The following is a 20,864-nucleotide window of genomic DNA, read 5'->3' as shown; positions in this document are numbered from 1 at the left end:
TGTTCTATTGTAGATGAGCTCCCTATTGGTTTAGATCTGAATGTTATATTGTAGATGAGCTCCCTATTGGTTTAGATCTGAATGTTCCATTGTAGATGAGCTCCCTTTTGGTTTAGATCTGAATGTTCTATTGTAGATGAGCTCCCTATTGGTTTAGATCTGAATGTTCTATTGTAGATGAGCTCCCTATTGGTTTAGACCTGAATGTTATATTGTAGATGAGCTCCCTATTGGTTTAGATCTGAATGTTCCATTGTAGATGAGCTCCCTATTGGTTTAGATCTGAATGTTATATTGTAGATGAGCTCCCTATTGGTTTAGATCTGAATGTTATATTGTAGATGAGCTCCCTATTGGTTTAGATCTGAATGTTCCATTGTAGATGAGCTCCCTATTGGTTTAGATCTGAATGTTCTATTGTAGATGAGTTCCCTATTGGTTTAGATCTGAATGTTCTATTGTAGATGAGCTCCCTATTGGTTTAGATCTGAATGTTCCATTGTAGATGAGCTCCCTATTGGTTTAGATCTGAATGTTCTATTGTAGATGAGCTCCCTATTGGTTTAGATCTGAATGTTCTATTGTAGATGAGCTCCCTATTGGTTTAGATCTGAATGTTCTATTGTAGATGAGCTCCCTATTGGTTTAGATCTGAATGTTCTATTGTAGATGAGCTCCCTATTGGTTTAGATCTGAATGTTATATTGTAGATGAGCTCCCTATTGGTTTAGATCTGAATGTTCCATTGTAGATGAGCTCCCTATTGGTTTAGATCTGAATGTTCTATTGTAGATTTGCTCCCTATTGGTTTAGATCTGAATGTTCTATTGTAGATGAGCTCCCTATTGGTTTAGACCTGAATGTTATATTGTAGATGAGCTCTCTATTGGTTTAGATCTGAATGTTCTATTGTAGATGAGCTCCCTATTGGTTTAGATCTGAATGTTCTATTGTAGATGAGCTCTCTATTGGTTTAGACCTGAATGTTATATTGTAGATGAGCTCTCTATTGGTTTAGATCTGAATGTTCTATTGTAGATGAGCTCCCTATTGGTTTAGATCTGAATGTTCTATGTAGATTAGCTTCCCTATTGGTTTAGATCTGAATGTTTCTATTGTGGTGAGCACCCTATTGGTTTAGACCTGAATGTTATATTGTAGATGTGCTCCTATTGGTTTAGATCTGAATGTTATATTGTAGATGAGCTCCCTATTGGTTTAGATCTGAATGTTCTATTGTAGATGAGCTCCCTATTGGTTTAGATCTCAATGTTCCATTGTAGATGAGCTCCCTATTGGTTTAGATCTGAATGTTCTATTGTAGATGAGCCTCCCTATTGGTTTAGATCTGAATGTTCTATTGTAGATGAGCTCCCTATTGGTTTAGATCTCAATGTTCCATTGTAGATGAGCTCCCTATGGTTTAGATCTGAATGTTCTATTGTAGATGAGCTCCCTATTGGTTTAGATCTGAATGTTCTATTGTAGATGAGCTCCCTATTGGTTTAGATCTGAATGTTCTATTGTAGATGAGCTCCCTATTGGTTTAGATCTCAATGTTCCATTGTAGATGAGCTCCCTATTGGTTTAGATCTGAATGTTCTATTGTAGATGAGCTCCCTATTGGTTTAGATCTGAATGTTCTATTGTAGATGAGCTCCCTATTGGTTTAGATCTGAATGTTATATTGTAGATGAGCTCCCTATTGGTTTAGATCTGAATGTTCTATTGTAGATGAGCTCCCTATTGGTTTAGATCTGAATGTTCTATTGTAGATGAGCTCCCTATTGGTTTAGATCTGAATGTTATATTGTAGATGAGCTCCCTATTGGTTTAGATCTGAATGTTCCATTGTAGATGAGCTCCCTATTGGTTTAGATCTGAATGTTCTATTGTAGATGAGCTCCCTATTGGTTTAGATCTGAATGTTCTATTGTAGATGAGCTCCCTATTGGTTTAGATCTGAATGTTCTATTGTAGATGAGCTCCCTATTGGTTTAGATCTGAATGTTCCATTGTAGATGAGCTCCCTATTGGTTTAGATCTGAATGTTCTATTGTAGATGAGCTCCCTATTGGTTTAGATCTGAATGTTCTATTGTAGATGAGCTCCCTATTGGTTTAGATCTGAATGTTCCATTGTAGATGAGCTCCCTATTGGTTTAGATCTGAATGTTATATTGTAGATGAGCTCCCTATTGGTTTAGATCTGAATGTTATATTGTAGATGAGCTCCCTATTGGTTTAGATCTGAATGTTCCATTGTAGATGAGCTCCCTATTGGTTTAGATCTGAATGTTCTATTGTAGATGAGTTCCCTATTGGTTTAGATCTGAATGTTCTATTGTAGATGAGCTCCCTATTGGTTTAGATCTGAATGTTCCATTGTAGATGAGCTCCCTATTGGTTTAGATCTGAATGTTCTATTGTAGATGAGCTCCCTATTGGTTTAGATCTGAATGTTCTATTGTAGATGAGCTCCCTATTGGTTTAGATCTGAATGTTCTATTGTAGATGAGCTCCCTATTGGTTTAGATCTGAATGTTCTATTGTAGATGAGCTCCCTATTGGTTTAGATCTGAATGTTATATTGTAGATGAGCTCCCTATTGGTTTAGATCTGAATGTTCCATTGTAGATGAGCTCCCTATTGGTTTAGATCTGAATGTTCTATTGTAGATGAGCTCCCTATTGGTTTAGATCGGAATGTTCTATTGTAGATGAGCTCCCTATTGGTTTAGATCTGAATGTTATATTGTAGATGAGCTCCCTATTGGTTTAGATCTGAATGTTCTATTGTAGATGAGCTCCCTATTGGTTTAGATCTGAATGTTCTATTGTAGATGAGCTCCCTATTGGTTTAGATCTGAATGTTATATTGTAGATGAGCTCCCTATTGGTTTAGATCTGAATGTTCCATTGTAGATGAGCTCCCTATTGGTTTAGATCTGAATGTTCTATTGTAGATGAGCTCCCTATTGGTTTAGATCTGAATGTTCTATTGTAGATGAGCTCCCTATTGGTTTAGATCTGAATGTTCCATTGTAGATGAGCTCCCTATTGGTTTAGATCTGAATGTTCTATTGTAGATGAGCTCCCTATTGGTTTAGATCTGAATGTTCTATTGTAGATGAGCTCCCTATTGGTTTAGATCTGAATGTTATATTGTAGATGAGCTCCCTATTGGTTTAGATCTGAATGTTATATTGTAGATGAGCTCCCTATTGGTTTAGATCTGAATGTTCCATTGTAGATGAGCTCCCTATTGGTTTAGATCTGAATGTTCTATTGTAGATGAGTTCCCTATTGGTTTAGATCTGAATGTTCTATTGTAGATGAGCTCCCTATTGGTTTAGATCTGAATGTTCCATTGTAGATGAGCTCCCTATTGGTTTAGATCTGAATGTTCTATTGTAGATGAGCTCCCTATTGGTTTAGATCTGAATGTTCTATTGTAGATGAGCTCCCTATTGGTTTAGATCTGAATGTTCTATTGTAGATGAGCTCCCTATTGGTTTAGATCTGAATGTTCTATTGTAGATGAGCTCCCTATTGGTTTAGATCTGAATGTTATATTGTAGATGAGCTCCCTATTGGTTTAGATCTGAATGTTCCATTGTAGATGAGCTCCCTATTGGTTTAGATCTGAATGTTCTATTGTAGATTTGCTCCCTATTGGTTTAGATCTGAATGTTCTATTGTAGATGAGCTCCCTATTGGTTTAGACCTGAATGTTATATTGTAGATGAGCTCTCTATTGGTTTAGATCTGAATGTTCTATTGTAGATGAGCTCCCTATTGGTTTAGATCTGAATGTTCTATTGTAGATGAGCTCTCTATTGGTTTAGACCTGAATGTTATATTGTAGATGAGCTCTCTATTGGTTTAGATCTGAATGTTCTATTGTAGATGAGCTCCCTATTGGTTTAGATCTGAATGTTCTATTGTAGATGAGCTCCCTATTGGTTTAGACCTGAATGTTATATTGTAGATGAGCTCTCTATTGGTTTAGATCTGAATGTTCTATTGTAGAAGAGCTCCCTATTGGTTTAGATCTGAATGTTCTATTGTAGATTAGCTCCCTATTGGTTTAGATCTGAATGTTCTATTGTAGAAGAGCTCCCTATTGGTTTAGATCTGAATGTTCTATTGTAGATTAGCTCCCTATTGGTTTAGATCTGAATGTTCTATTGTGGGTGAGCACCCTATTGGTTTAGACCTGAATGTTATATTGTAGATGTGCTCCCTATTGGTTTAGATCTGAATGTTATATTGTAGATGAGCTCCCTATTGGTTTAGATCTGAATGTTCTATTGTAGATGAGCTCCCTATTGGTTTAGATCTCAATGTTCCATTGTAGATGAGCTCCCTATTGGTTTAGATCTGAATGTTATATTGTAGATGAGCTCCCTATTGGTTTAGATCTGAATGTTATATTGTAGATGAGCTCCCTATTGGTTTAGATCTCAATGTTCCATTGTAGATGAGCACCCTATTGGTTTAGACCTGAATGTTATATTGTAGATGAGCTCCCTATTGGTTTAGATCTGAATGTTATATTGTAGATGAGCTCCCTATTGGTTTAGATCTGAATGTTCTATTGTAGATTAGCTCCCTATTGGTTTAGATCTGAATGTTCTATTGTAGAAGAGCTCCCTATTGGTTTAGATCTGAATGTTCTATTGTAGATTAGCTCCCTATTGGTTTAGATCTGAATGTTCTATTGTGGGTGAGCACCCTATTGGTTTAGACCTGAATGTTATATGATCGGCGAGATCCCCATTGGTTTAGATACTTCAACAACATGTTGGAGTGTTCCAATATATGACCCTATATGTGGGATGCACAGGTAGCATCTATGGCACTTGCGCTTAGAAATGTAAATATCTACGTAGTCGAATTGTGACATCAAATCAAATCAAATCACATTTATTTATATAGCCCTTCGTACATCAGCTGATATCTCAAAGTGCTGTACAGAAACCCAGCCTAAAACCCCAAGCAGCAAGCAATGCAGGTGTAGAAGCATGTTAGTAATGGTCTGGAACAGAAACCTGGATACACAGTAGCCCCCCCAGGACTGTACGTTACCCTCCATGTCTCTGTGTGATGTGAATGTTCTATCCCAGGTGAGATTCCTGACCTGTTCCCAGATGACGAGGTTGAGAACATCATCGGGAGCGTCAGGAACGAGGTGCGAGGACTTGGAATGATGGACACCCGGGAAAACTGCTGGAAGTTCTTCATCGATCGAGTCCGCAAGCAGCTCAAGGTGACAAACTGTCTTGCTCAGGGACATGGAGCGTTTCTTTGAATTTCAGACCTCTCTCGGGTGTAAGAAGTTGAGAAACATGAATAATAATAATTGAAATATTGAAATGAAACTGGTCTAGAAGTGGTTGTAAACAGGTTTCTGTAACCAGCTTTGCCTTCTGAGTTGTTACCACTTCCTGTGTCAGACCATAGAGATTTATACTATTCAGAGGTTCATGACATTTTTCAGATACATTTTTTGTTGTTGTAAGGTCTAGTCTTATTATATTGCTGTGAGAGCTGTAGTTTGGGTATGAACTGTAGGCCAGCATTTCTCTCTGTGTGACTACAGTCCTGATGAGATCGTGCCACCACTATACCCTGTTGTCTGAGGGAAAGTGTCAGGCCAGGGGTTAGCAGTATTATTATTATGATGCGGTTTGGAGCAGAATAAATGAGGGTAGTAGAGTCCCATGGGTCGGTGTTTAGAGAGGCTGGATCACACACATATACACAAACACACACACACACACACACAAATACAAAGGTGGACACACATACACACACATAAACACATACAGCTGGATTCCTCATCCCTGTGCTAGGTAGGTGGCTGTGTGTTTCTCCCCTGGGGGCAGTGGGCTGACGGTGTGTGTGTGTGTGTGTGTGTGTGTGTGTGTGTGTGTGTGTGTGTGTGTGTGTGTGTGTGTGTGTGTGTGTGTGTGTGTGTGTGTGTGTGTGTGTGTGTGTGTGTGTGTGTGTGTGTGTGTGTAGGTGGCCCTGTGCTTTTCTCCGGTGGGCAGTAAGTTGCGGGTGCGTAGCAGGAAGTTTCCAGCTGTGGTTAACTGTACAGCCATCGACTGGTTCCATGAGTGGCCACAGGAGGCGCTGGAGTCTGTCAGCCTCAAGTTCCTACAAGAGGTCGACAACATTGAGGTGAGATCTCTCCTTCTCTCTCTTTTTCTCTCACACTTTTCTTTCCCACTCTCTCTCTCATTCTCTCTCTCTCTCTGTTTCTCTCACACACATTCCTTTCTCTCTCATTCTCTCTCCCTCTCTTTCGTAATCGTCATCCACAATAAAACCTCTAACACTCTACCTCTGTTGTCCTCCCAGCCGGAGCTGAAGGAGTCAGTGAGTAAGTTCATGGCCTACGTCCACGTCAGTGTGAACCACACCTCCAAGGAGTACCTGTCCAATGAGAGGCGCTATAACTACACCACGCCCAAGTCCTTCCTGGAGCAGATCAAGCTGTACCAAAGCCTGCTGGCCAATAAGAGCAGAGATCTCACCATGAAGATGGAACGCCTGGAGAACGGTCTACAGAAACTCAACAGCACCTCCGCTCAGGTCAGACCTTACCTTACTTTATTCTATCTTAACCTACAGTACCAGCCCCTTCCTCACATTAACCACCAAGATGGAGAGGCTGAAGAATGGCCTGTAGAAACTCAATAGCTCCTCTGCTCAGGAGATTTTTAAGCCTTGAGACAATTGAGACATGGATTGTGCATATGTGCCATACAGAGGGTGAATGTGCAAGACAAAAGATTTAAGTGCCCTTGAACGGGGTATGGTAGTAGGTGCCAGGCACACCAGTTTGAGTGTGTCAAGAACTGCAATGCTGCTGTTTTTTTTAGCTCAACAGTTTCCCGGGTGTATCAAGAATAGCCCACCACCCAAAGAACATCCAGACAACTTGACACAACTGTGAGAGGTATTGGAGTCAGCATAGGCCAGCATCCCTGTGGAACGCTTTTGACACCTTGTAGAGTCATCAACCAATTGAGGCTTTCCTGAGGGCAAATGGGGGTGCAACTCAATATTAGGTTAGGTGTTCCTAATGTTTTGTACACTCAGTGTATGTTCCCTGATTCAACACTTGAAGGGACATGAACACATCAGCAAGTCCCACACACAGGAAAGTCTAATTATAGTGTTGGTGACACACACACCCTCCAACGTTACTAGCATTAATGCATTACAATGTGTCACCAACCCCCTATAGGAATACCCAGCAGGTCACATACATACATTACAGCACATACTTACCCTGTAATTGTGTTGACTGTTCATTACAGTTACACCCCCTGACCCCTTTTACAACAGGCTTCATTAATGGTCGTTCTATATGTGTTCACGTCCCTATGACAAGCCTCTTGCAATAAATGTACTTGTTTTGTAACATCAACACTTAATTCAGAAAGTCAGAGGTCGGCTGTCTGGTAAACAACAATAAACAAGGTTGCAGGGGTTAAAGCGGGGAGATGAGGCTGAAAATGACTCATCGGTTCCCCAGAGAACATATTAAAGGGATTCCTGTGGGCTGTATTCAGCTCCTCTGGTCTGGATTTTGGTCTGTTTTTGCGGCAGCCATCTTGGATGATGAGTGTTAATACTGTTTTAATGAGAGGAGAGAGAGTGGGTTGGAGCTGAGATGCGCTGATACCACAGGATGTATCTGGGAGCGGATCAGGGGAGCTGAGTTCTTGCGCTGCACACACATGCACATACACGTGTGTGTGTGTGTGTGTGTGTGTGTGTGTGTGTGTGTGTGTGTGTGTGTGTGTGTGTGTGTGTGTGGCTCCTAGACTTGCCTCTATCAGTGTAGAGTTGCGTGGGCGAACAGTGCTCTTATACTCTTTATAATGAACCTACACACACAAACACACACACACACCCACACACACACCCACACACGCACGCACACACACACACACACACACACACACACACACACACACACACACACACACACACACACACACACACACACACACACACACACCTCCTCCTCTTCTTTTGTCTCTCTGACACTAATCGCTGTGGGAGGCTAATGTCTCATCTCCAGTCGTGTAAATGTGAGGGTTCTAACCTCCAATCTACCCTCATCCACAGATCCCTGACAGGGAGCCAGATAAAGGAAAAATAGGAGGTTATATATAAAAATGATTTAAAGGCCCAATGCAGACGTTTTTATATATCAATATCAAATACTTTCTAGGTAACAATTAAGTTGTAGATTGTATTTTCAACCAGCAACTATCCAATTGTTTCACACTTGTACAGTGTTAGTGTCATTAGCTGTTGTAAAATATTATTGAAAACATAGGAAAACTTAATTTCAACTGCACTGGGCCTTTAATGTTTAAGGGAAAATAGTTATTCTTCTTCAACCACGTTTCTCTGTTCTGATAACATGATCTGATGAGTTCTAGTGTATCGGTCCCAGACTCCCAGTCTGATGGTTATGGTGCTGTAGGGGAAAATACCTGCTCTCCTGTAAATTAGATCTTGGAAATAACTTTAGGTTTGTTTAGATCCACCTGGACAGAATTTCATCTTCCATAGAGGGAGGGTGTTAAGGCAGTTATACGGATATTAATCGATAAAGACAATGCACCCTGTGTAGAAGCTAGGGTATTATGTGTGGGTGTTAGATAGCCCCATACACAGTGGTACGTGTTTACATGTACATAGAGAGCTGTCCAGATGTAGAGCGATTTCACTGTTTATCTCACAGCCACGTCTCACAACAATTAGCTATCGCTCTCTCGCAATCCATCTCTTTCTCTCCCTCCCTCTCTCTCCCTCTCTCTCTCTCTCTCTCTGTCTCTCCCTCTCTCTCTCCATCCCTCTGTCTCTCTCTCTCTCTCTCTCTCTCTCTCATTCCCTCCATCTCCCCCTCCCACCCATCACTCTGATGGCTCACTCGGTGCTCGTCAGGTTCTGTCTGGGTTGATTTCATCAGGACCCAGCAGAGACATCTTCTACACAACACCCTCAGCACTCTCACGTCATGTTTAGTTAATTATCTCAAAGAACAACAAATATCACTCTGTTTTATTTCCCCTGTGCAACATTTTGACGAAGTCAGATGGTAATGTAGAAACATGCATGGATTCTGTGGAAATTGTGTGTGTTTCAGGTTTTCATTTGTGTGTGGTGTGTGTGGCATGAGTGGGTGTGTGTGGCATGAGTGGGTGTGTGTGGCATGAGTGTGTGTGTGTGGCATGAGTGTGTGTTTGTACCTGCATGCATGCATGTGTGTGTGTGTGTGTGTCTGTCTGTGTGTGTCTGATTACAGTTCTAGCGCCTAACGCTATTAAATTATCCAGTAGATACAGTTGAAGTCTGAAGTTTACATACACTTAGGTTGGAGTCATTAAAACTTGTTTTTCAACCACTCCACAAATTTCTTGTTAACAAACTATAGTTTTGCCAAGTCTGTTAGGACATCTACTTTGTGCCTGACACAAGTAATTTTTCCAACAATTGTTTACAGACATATTATTTCACTTATAATTCACTGTGTCACAATTCCAGTGGGTCAGAAGTTTACATACACTAAGTTGACTGTGCCTTTAAACAGCTTGAAAAATTCCAGAAAATGATGGAATGGCTTTAGAAGCTTCTGATAGGCTAATTGACATAATTCCAGTCAATTGGAGGTGTACCTGTGGATATATTTCAAGGCCTACCTCGAACTCAGTGCCTCTTTTGCTTGACATCATGGGAAAATCAAAAGAAGTCAGCCAAGACCTCAGAAAAAAATCGTAGACCTCCACAAGTCTGGTTCATCATTGGGAGCAATTTCCAAACGCCTGAAGGTTTTTATTTTTAATTTTTTAAATTTCACCTTTATTTAATCAGGTAGGCTAGTTGAGAACAAGTTCTCATTTGCAACTGCGACCTGGTCAAGATAAAGCAAAGCAGTTCAACACATACAACAACACAGAGTTACACATGGAATGAACAAAACATACAGTCAAAAAAATAAAAAATACCGCATTAATCTGTACAAACAATATAAACACCATGGGATCACACAGCCATCATGCTGCTCAGGAAGGAGACACATTCTGTCTCCTAGAGATGAACATACTTTGGTGCGAAAAGTGCAAATCAATCCCAGAACAACAGCAAAGGACCTTTTGAAGATGCTGGAGGAAACCGGTACAAAAGTATCAATATCCACAGTAAAACGAGTCCTATATTGACATAACCTGAAAGGCCGCTCAGCAAGGAAGAAGCCACTGCACCAAAACCGCCATAAAAAAGCCAGACTACGGTTTGCAACTGCACATGGGGACAAAGATCGTACTCTATGGAGAAATGTCCTCTGGTCTGATGAAACAAAAATATAACTGTTTGGCCATAATGACCATCGTTATGTTTGGAGGAAAAAGGGGAAGATTTGCAAGGCGAAGAACACCATCTGAACCGTGAAGCACGGCGGTGGCAGCATCATGTTGTGGGGGTGCTTTGCTGCAGGAGGGACAGGTGCACTTCACAAAATAGATGGCATCGTGAGGGAGGAAAATTATATGGATATATTGAAGCAGCATCTCAAGACATCAGTCAGGAAGTTAAAGCTTGGTCACAAATGGGTCTTCCAAATGGACAATGACCCCAAACTTCCAAAGTTGTGGCAAAAGGCTTAATAGGGACAACAAAGTCAAGGTCTTGGAGTGGCCGTCACAAAGCCCTGACCTTAATCCCAGAGAATTTGTGGGCAGAACTGAAAAAGCGTGTGCGAGCAAGAAGGCCTTCAAACCTGACTCAGTTACACCAGCTCTGTCAGGAGGAATGGGCCACAATTCACCCAACTTATTGTGGGAAGCTTGTGGAAGGTGTCCGTTTGACCCAAGTTAAACAATTCAAAGGCAATGCTACCGAATACTAATTGAGTGTATGTAAACTTCTGAAGCCCTGGGAATGTGATGAAAGAAATAAAAGCTAAAATAAATCATTCTCTCTGCTATTATTCTGACATGTCGCATTCTTAAAATAAAGTGGTGATCCTAAGTGACCTAAAACAGGGAATTTTTTACAAGTATTAAATGTCAGGAATTGTGAAAAACTGAGTTTAAATGTATTTGTCTAAAGTGTATATAAACTTCCGACTTCAACTGTATACACTACCGTTCAAACGTTTGGGGTCACTTAGAAATGTTCTTGATTTTGAAAGAAAAGCACATTTTTTTGTCCATTAAAACAACATCAAATTGATCAAAAATACAGTGTAGACATTGTTAATGTTGTAAATGACTATTGTAGCTGGAAACGGCAGATTTTTTATGGAATATCTACATAGGCATACAGAGGCCCATTATCAGCAACCATCACTCCTGTGTTCCAATTGTGTTAGCTAATCCAAGTTTATCATTTTTAAAAGGCTAATTGATCATTAGAAAACCCTTTTGCAATTATGTTAGCACAGCTGAAACTGTTGTCCTGACAATTAGGAGGCCTGCGTCTTGTGACCATAGCGTACGTGTAGGTATGTACGGCAGGACCAAATCAGAAAGATAGGTAGGAGCAGGCCCATGTAATTCTTTGTAGGTTAGCAGTAAAACCTTGAAATCAGCCCTTGCCTTAACAGGAAGCCAGTGTAGAGAGACTGATCAATTTGATGTTATTTTAATGGACAAATGTTTTTATTTTCTTTCAAAAACAAAGCGACCCCAAACTTTTGAATGGTAGTGTACATGTTATCTCTCCATTTGTCCATTTCTCTGCTTTGAGAAAATCATAGATAAAAAAAAATGTTAATAGATCAATATTATATGAATGATAGAATGATGTCTGTTCTGAGGGTTGGGTATTAAAAATGTTTGGTCCTGTAAAAACACACATCAGAGATTCTATTCGTCGATAACAGATTCATTCTGTGTGTGTAATATATGTGTTGATTTCTGCTTATAATACGTTATCATTGTGACAAAAATGATCAACAATACAGCCTTCCTGTCATCACAGATCTCATATAAGGCATGTGACACTCTGCTCTCCACCGGTCACTATTACAGATAGAAGAATCAACCAAACCTCAACCATGACCTGCCCTCTCCTATTCTCTCCTGTGATAGGTGGACGACCTGAAGGCCAAGCTGGCCGCCCAGGAGGTGGAGCTCAAGCAGAAGAACGAAGATGCTGATAGGCTGATCCAGGTAGTCGGTGTGGAAACAGAGAAGGTGGGTGGCACTGTAAAACATTGTTGGTGGTGGGTGGGTCGAGTTCCCCTCATCATTCCCTAAACAATGTATTGTAAAGTGCTTTTAGCATCTGGATAAATGCAATCCACATTTTCTAAAGCATTATTGTGAATCACTTTGAGACTTTGTGAGAAGCATTGCTGCGCACTACAATAATTCCCACATCCTTTTTCTTTGATCTATGACCAGGTGTCTAAGGAGAAGACTGTGGCGGATGAGGAGGAAGAGAAGGTGGCGGCCATAGCGGTTGTGGTCACAGGGAAACAGAGAGACTCTGAGAAGGATCTGGCCAGGGCTGAACCAGCCCTCATAGCAGCACAGGAGGCTCTTAACACTCTCAATAAGGTGCACACACAAACACACTCACAGTTTGATACCTCATGGGTTTCATTTCCATTATATCAGATTTGATATGGAATTATGGTATTTTCCACAAAATAATGTGCAAAAATCTTCACAGCTCAATGTCTGGCGGTTTCTTACTATCTAGCCCTATAGCCGTTCTCTGTTGGTTTTATATGGGAGAGCTGTGGGATTCACTAAGCACCTGAGTGGTTTAAGGTGTTCTGTGTTCACCCAACCAGAACTGACATCTCTTTTCCGGCTAGGCTACCCTCTCTAAAGACTCCAATTAGTATTCCCTGTTTTCTTCTTCTTCTTCTTCTCAAAGTCAGCAAACTGTTCCGATTTTTATCAACCTACTTTTTTTCTAGAATGCCCTGACTGAACTGCTGATTAATTGCTGATAACTACTTTATTGAAAAGTGTATTTACTGTGATACAGTATGTTGGTTGTCGCCCCTATCTGAAGATGAATGCACTAACTGTAAGTCACTCTGGATAAGAGCATCTGCTAAATGACTCAAATGTCATATACATGTAACTGTAGTCCTTTGAATGAAATCTATTCATCCTTCCCTTGCACTGAATAACCTGGCAGAGTGGAAGTCCTTCAAGTGCATTCCAGTTTTTAATCTCTGTCATTGTCTCTATCCCTCCTTCTCATTTTTTATAATAGCCTGGTCAAGCTGATGTCCTCCAAATGCACTTTCTATTTCAATCCATTCTTCCTTCCCTCCATCTCTCCCTCCAGAACAACCTGACTGAGCTGAAGTCGTTTGGTTCTCCTGTGGTGGCTGTGACCAACGTGACCGCTGCAGTCATGGTTCTGATGGCACCGGGTGGTCGGGTTCCTAAGGACCGTAGTTGGAAGGCTGCCAAGGTGATGATGGCCAAAGTAGATGCTTTCCTGGACTCCCTGGTCCATTTCAACAAGCAGAACATCCCAGAGCCCTGCCTCAAGGCCATACAGCCCTATCTACAGGTAGAGTACAGTCTTACCTACTGGTAGAGTACAGTCATACAGCCTTACCTATTGGTAGAGTACAGTCATACAGCCTTACCTGCTGGTAGAGTACAGTCATACAGCCTTACCTGCTGGTAGAGTACAGTCATACAGCCTTACCTACTGGTAGAGTACAGTCATACAGCCTTACCTGCTGGTAGAGTACAGTCATGCAGCCTTACCTGCTGGTAGAGTACAGTCATACAGCCTTACCTGCTGGTAAAGTACAGTCATGCAGCGTTACTTACTGGTACGGTCATACAGCCTTAACTACTGGTACAGTCATATAGCCTTACATACTGGTAGAGTACAGCCATACAGCCTTACCTACTGGTAGAACACAGCCATACAGCCATACCTACTGGTAGAGTACATTAATGCTGCTTTACCTACTGGTACAGTCATACAGCCTTACCTACCGGTACAGCCATACAGCCTTACCTACTGGTACAGTCATACAGCCTTCTAGTACTGTCATATAGCCTTATCTACTGGTACAGTCATACAGCCTTCTAGTACAGTCATACAGCCTTACCTACTGGTAAAGGACAGCCATACAGCCTTGCATACTGGTAGATTACAACCATACAGCTTTACCTACTGGTAGAGTACAGTCATACAGCCTTACCTACTGGTACAGTCACACAGCCATACCTACAGTACTGGTACAGTCACACAGCCATACCTACAGTACTGGTACAGTCACACAGCCTTACCTACTGGTACAGTCATAACAGCCTTACCTACTGGTACAGTCACACAGCCTTACCTACTGGCACAGTCACACAGCCTTACATACTGGTACAGTCACACAGCCTTACATACTGGTACAGTCACATAGCCTTACCTACTGTTTTACTTTAGGGAATTTGTTTAAGAATAATTCAGTGATGATAGTGTCATATTATTGTGATACTTTATTAAACCGTCTTTTGAGGAAGGTGAGAGTGTTGGAGTGTTAGAGTACCCAAGAACTCAACATGCAAGACCAGTTGTACTTACCAGCTTGCATAACCTCGGACATGATGTCAAGAAGCACATTTTCATTGAACGTGTTAATCATGTCCCTCCACCCCATGCCAACTCTGCAGGACCCAGAGTTCCAGCCCGACCTAGTGGCCTCTAAGTCCAACGCTGCGGCGGGCCTCTGCTCCTGGGTCCTAAACATCGTCAAGTTCTACCAGGTGTTCTGTGAGGTGGAGCCCAAGAGACAGGCTCTGAGCAAGGCCAACGCTGAGCTGGCTGCAGCCCAGGAAAAACTCACAGTCATCAAGACCAAGATCAACGTGAGTTAACCCAACACTGATCAGGTTGAATCTGATTTAGAAACAGTTCTTAGACTTGGTTTTATAGTCCACGATATCATGGTATCAGAAGTCACATTTTGAAAATGTAATTCATCTAATTACCTAATAATAAATTGTATGTTTCTTTAAGGGAGTATAAAATACATTCTATTCAGAGGCTGTTATAGGCATCAAGAAATACATCTCAAGATGACAATCCCAATAGCTGTAAATAATAGCTGTGAGTCAACGGCCTATTGTGTATTTGACATTCAGACCCTCATCCGTAGCAGCCTCTATGCAGTCCCTCTTTATGAAGTCAGACCATGTAGCAGCCCTGCCGTAGCAGCCGCCTTGCTGTCTGCCATGTCCAACCCTGAAGGGTTTCTAGTTTAGACTCTAATAAGTTCCAAATCCACTTTTTTTCCCGCCTGTCGTTTGTTCAACTGTCAGCCAAAGCATTTGTGTAGAAAATGGCTCCTGAGCCAGGGGGAATTAGCAATCCTCAGTATCATATAATATGAACCTGTGTGTCTCCACCAATTAATTGTGTTTGTCCTTGTAATAACTGCCTCCATATGCCTAATAAATCCTTTGTGGAGATTGATCACATTTCAGCAACTTTCAGAAAACTGTGAAAGTTTTGTTTCATCCGGAGTAGCTTGTCGTCGGGTAACAAGCGTTTAGATCATTTGAAGTTTTATCTGTCAATTTACCAAGCTCTGTCTCTCTCTCTCTCTGTCTCTCTCTCTGTCTCTCTCTCTGTCTCTCTCTGTGTCTCTCTCTGTCTCTCTCTCCTGTGTGTGTGTGTGTGTGTGTGTGTGTGTGTGTGTGTGTGTGTGTGTGTGTGTGTGTGTGTGTGTGTGTGTGTGTGTGTGTGTGTGTGTGTGTGTGTGTGTGTGTGTGTGTGTGTGTGACAGCACCTTAATGAGAACCTGGCCAAGCTGACAGCCAAGTTTGAGAAAGCCACGGCCGACAAGCTCAAATGCCAGCAGGAGGCTGAGTCCACCGCTCGCACCATCTCTCTTGCCAACCGCCTGGTGAGTTGGCCAGACTCACACACACACACACTTACCTGGGGGCATACACATCGCCTGCTGATCAGTATTCAGTAAGGAGATGTGTTGTGTTGACAGTGTGAGGGTGGTAATCTCCACTTGATGAGAGACAGGCCAACAAAGGAATAGAAGGATCAGCATTTTCTAAAAGTGTCAAACAACATTGTAATCATTATTGCTAAGTTAAGCTTATTATTTCCAAACCAGCTGTGTTCTATAACTTTATCACACCTCTATTCATTGATGTTATTGTAATTAAGACAGGCTACTGACGGTATACTTTTTTAATGAGTCTACAGCTAGCAGGGTGCAGTGTGGGTAATCAGTGTCACTCAGGGCAGAATGCTAATTGTAGAGCCTTAACTTTGACTTTTGTGTTAATCATGCCTTGGTATCAATATGAGATTTGCATGAAAATTCTAGATTTTTTAAATATTTTTTTTTTTACTTAACCAGGCAAGTCCGTAAAGAACAAATTCTTATTTACAATGACGGCCTACCCCTGCCAAACCCAGACGACACTGGGCCAATTTTGCACCGCCCTATGGGACTCCCAATTACGTCCGGATGTGATGTACATCCTGGATTCGAACCAGGGACTGTAGTGACGCCTCTGGCACTGAGATGCAGTGCCTTAGACCGCTGCACCACTTTAATTGTGATCTGGCCTGTCTCACTCCATGGTTATGTGTGGTGTTGTGTCCTGCCGCGTCACATTGTGTTGTGTTCTGTAGGTAGGTGGTCTGGCGTCGGAGAACGTGCGTTGGGCGGAGGCAGTGGAGAGTTTCAGACGTCAGGAGAGGACTCTGTGTGGGGACGTCCTCCTCATCACAGCGTTTGTCTCCTACCTGGGATACTTCACTAAGCGCTACCGACAGCAGCTCATGGACAACACCTGGAGACCATACCTCAGTCAGTTACAGGTGGGACAACACACACAGAGCCATATGCATACACACATAATAATCAACATTTCTGTTATCACATCATTGTAAAAGTGTTTGCCATTCATTTAATGAACGTCCTGTTAAGCAGCTGATGAATAGAATCAGGGCTGGACCAAAAGCCCCCCCCCCCCCCCCCCCATGAATCTCCAAGACGAGGTTGTCCACCCCTGATCCATGCCATTTCGATGCCTGTGGCTTCTATGATTGTTACTAACCACCGTCCCCCATCCCACCTCCCCTCTCTCCCAGGTGCCCATCCCAGTGACCCCTGACCTGGACCCTCTGACCATGCTGATGGACGACGCTGACATCGCGGCGTGGCAGAACGAGGGCCTGCCGGCCGATAGGATGTCCACGGAAAACGCCACCATCCTCACTTCCTGCCAGCGCTGGCCCCTCATGGTGGACCCTCAGCTACAGGGCGTCAAGTGGATCAAAAACAAATATGGAGAGGATCTACGCGTCATCCGCATCGGACAGAGAGGGTGAGTCACAAGATGGCAGCTGTTCTGGAGAGAGTTTTTGAAGAGGGTATATAATGGGCTCTCCTTGACAATCTTAATAGAGACCATAATTGCCTTTTATTGGGCAGAGTGGGTGAGAAAGACTTTACTCAGAATCACTTCCTGGTTTAATGAATTGCTATAACGATGTAGATTAAACATTTTCTTCAATGAAATTTCCACATCATTACCCATCACCGATAGTGCAGGAGACGGTTCAACAAGCATAGTACAAAAAGTCTTTAAAATATTGGGTAAAACCGATTAAGGCTTAAGCTCTTTCTAGTGACAGTAAAACTCCTATTCACGGGTCTGTGTTGACTTCTGGGCATGTGTCTCTCAGGTATCTGGACTCCATAGAGAGAGCTCTGTCTGCTGGTGACGTGGTTCTGATCGAGAACCTAGAGGATACTGTAGACCCTGTTCTAGGGCCACTACTGGGGAGAGAAACCATCAAGAAGGGCAGGTGCGTGACTCTCTAAGTGATTTCCAAAGCATTTTCCGTCAAATCTGAAACCTGCTTTAAAATAAACTTTTCAGCCAGTTCCAGTAGGCTGAATCCTACCGACCTTGCACGGTCACTGTCAGAAATTGAAGAGAGAGGTTCATTGACACATTTGAAATGTGGATTTATCCTAGTACAGCACGACTTCAATCATCACACCTCCAACTACTCTCCTCATCCTCTCTCCATCCACCTCTCCTCAGGTACATAAAGATAGGAGACAAGGAGTGTGAGTACAACCCCAGCTTTAGACTGATTCTCCACACTAAGCTGGCCAGCCCACACTACCAGCCTGAGCTCCAAGCCCAGTGTACCCTGATGAACTTTACCGTGACCAGGGATGGTCTGGAGGACCAGCTACTGGCTGCTGTGGTCAGCATGGAGAGGCCTGACCTGGAGGAACTCAAGGTGGGGCACAGTTAGCGTTTCGTCTATGATGATGGTCGTTAGCTATGTTTCCACCCCCACCCCCCAAAAATGTTTTCAAGGGAATTATCAAATATTTGCATAGCAAATATATGTACGTTTTAACAGCGGAAGAGTGTTTCCTTCAAACTGACTGGATGGTTTTGTCACAAAAACTGTTGCGATAAACAGCGAACTTCCCCAATCTCGTCTTGGTGCATGCTGTCTAGACAACAGTTTGCTGATAACGTGGAGAGGGTAGGTTATATGATGTCATATGGATAAGAGCAAGATACATTTTATTTGATAATTGGCAGCCGATCATCATGTCACCAGCATACAAATAATACCCTAGATATCTATTGGAAATTTGCATCAAGCTCATCACCGTCCATCGCATAACCACCATGTGAAGTTCATAACTTATTTCATTTGCCTATTAATCTCTTCATGCTTTTCCACGTCGTGGAGGGAGGACAACACAACACATCATGGTGTGAATCCTTGTTTACTTCAATGTGATGGTTATTATATCTTTTCCACGTCGTGGAGGGAGGACAACACAACACATCATGGTGTGAATCCTTGTTTACTTCAATGTGATGGTTATTATATATTTTCCACGTCGTGGTGGGAGGACAACACAACACATCATGGTGTGAATCCTTGTTTACTTCAATGTGATGGTTATTATATCTTTTCCACGTCGTGGTGGGAGGACAACACAACACATCATGGTGTGAATCCTTGTTTACTTCAATGTGATGGTTATTATATCTTTTCCACGTCGTGGAGGGAGGACAACACAACACATCATGGTGTGAATCCTTGTTTACTTCAATGTGATGGTTATTATATCTTTTCCACGTCGTGGAGGGAGGACAACACAACACATCATGGTGTGAATCCTTGTTTACTTCAATGTGATGGTTATTATATCTTTTCCACGTCGTGGAGGGAGGACAACACAACACATCATGGTGTGAATCCTTGTTTACTTCAATGTGATGGTTATTATATATTTTCCACGTCGTGGTGGGAGGACAACACAACACATCATGGTGTGAATCCTTGTTTACTTCAATGTGATGGTTATTATATATTTTCCACGTCGCGGAGGGAGGACAACACAACACATCATGGTGTGAACCCTTGTTTACTTCAATGTGATGGTTATTATATCAATATTGACAAGTAAAAGTGTTTCCACAGCAATTTTCCCGATCTATTTCACCACAAAAAAAATCGATACATCTAGTGTATTTGTGTTGTCGACATTAGGACATTATACCAACAAATGTGCTGTTTCCATCAGGCCTGTCAGGAGTGTTTATATACGTCCGCATAACATGGTTGGATGGAAACATGGTTATTCTGTGGTGAACGTTCTGGCACTAAACGGCCACTGTGGCTAACATGGAGAGAATCAAAAGGGATCTGAGATAGGAATTCTAGTACCGCTTCTTTACGTGCTTGAAGCTTCAGGCTTCCCTCTCATTCAACTGTTAATGTACACCACCGTTCAAAAGTTTGGAGTCACTTAGAAATGTCCTTGTTTTTGAAAGAAAAGCACATTTGTTGTCCATTAAAATAACATCAAATTGATCAGAAATACAGGGTAGACGTTGTTAATGTTGTAAATGACTATTGTAGTTGGAAACGGCAGATTTTTTGTGGAATATCTACATAAGCGTACAGAGGCCCATTATCAGCAACCATCACTCCGGTGTTCCAATGGCACGTTGTGTTAGCTAATCCAAGTTTATAATTTTAAAATGTTAATTGATCATTAGAAAAACCTTTTGCAATTATTTTAGCACTGAAACTGTTGTCCTGATTAAAGAAGCAATAAAACTGGCCTTCTTCAGACTAGTTGAGTACCTGGAGCATCAGCATTTGTGGGTTCGATTACAGGCTCAAAATGGCCAGAAACTCATCAGTCTATTCTTGTTCTGAGAAATTAAGGGATTGCCAAGAAACTGAAGATCTCATCCAATGCTGTGTACTACTCCCTTCACAGAACAGTGCAAACTGGCCCTAACCAGAATAGAAAGAGGAGTTGGAGACCCCGGTGCACAACTGAGCAAGAGGACAAGTACATTAGAGTGTCTAGTTTGAGAAACAGAAGCATCACAAGTCCTCAACTGGCAGCTTAATTAAATAGTACCCACAAAACACCAGTCTCAACGTCAACAGTGAAGAGGCGACTCCGGGATGCTGGCCTTCTAGGCAGAGTTGCAAAGAAAAAGCCATATCTCAGACTGGCCAATAAAAAGAAAAGATTAAGATGGGCAAAAGAACACAGACACTGGACAGAGGTCCAGAATCCTGGAGTCACCTCTTCACAATTGACGTTAAGACTGGTGTTTTGCGGGTACTATTTAATAATGCTGCCAGTTGAGGACTTGTGAGGTGTCTGTTTCTCAAACTAGACACTAATGTACTTGTCCTCTTGCTCAGTTGTTGCTTCTTTAATCAGAACAGTTTTCAGCTGTGCTAACATAATTGCCAAAGGGTTTTCTAATGATCAATTAGCCTTTTAAAATGATAAACTTGGATAAGCTAA

At 42.0% G+C, this 20,864-nt stretch overlaps 1 protein-coding gene across 1 annotated transcript in view; it reads left to right on the top strand.

The window, feature by feature from the left end:
- dnah9 (dynein, axonemal, heavy chain 9) overlaps nucleotides 1-20,864 on the top strand; it is a 140,887-nt gene that overhangs the window by 73,054 nt on the left and 46,969 nt on the right. Inside the window, exons 50-61 of the mRNA XM_020460456.2 lie at nucleotides 5,128-5,270; nucleotides 6,026-6,187; nucleotides 6,368-6,601; nucleotides 12,124-12,228; nucleotides 12,439-12,594; nucleotides 13,343-13,573; nucleotides 14,686-14,880; nucleotides 15,801-15,920; nucleotides 16,673-16,861; nucleotides 17,135-17,370; nucleotides 17,732-17,854; nucleotides 18,097-18,301. Coding sequence (XP_020316045.2) covers nucleotides 5,128-5,270; nucleotides 6,026-6,187; nucleotides 6,368-6,601; nucleotides 12,124-12,228; nucleotides 12,439-12,594; nucleotides 13,343-13,573; nucleotides 14,686-14,880; nucleotides 15,801-15,920; nucleotides 16,673-16,861; nucleotides 17,135-17,370; nucleotides 17,732-17,854; nucleotides 18,097-18,301 — 2,099 coding nt within the window. The remainder of the gene's footprint in view (nucleotides 1-5,127; nucleotides 5,271-6,025; nucleotides 6,188-6,367; nucleotides 6,602-12,123; nucleotides 12,229-12,438; nucleotides 12,595-13,342; nucleotides 13,574-14,685; nucleotides 14,881-15,800; nucleotides 15,921-16,672; nucleotides 16,862-17,134; nucleotides 17,371-17,731; nucleotides 17,855-18,096; nucleotides 18,302-20,864) is intronic.

The sequence above is a fragment of the Oncorhynchus kisutch genome, linkage group LG25, assembly GCF_002021735.2.
Source record: "Oncorhynchus kisutch isolate 150728-3 linkage group LG25, Okis_V2, whole genome shotgun sequence".
NCBI lineage: Eukaryota > Metazoa > Chordata > Actinopteri > Salmoniformes > Salmonidae > Oncorhynchus > Oncorhynchus kisutch.
The sequence above is the reverse complement of the archived record's forward strand: the minus strand, read 5'-3'. Positions and strand labels throughout refer to the sequence as shown.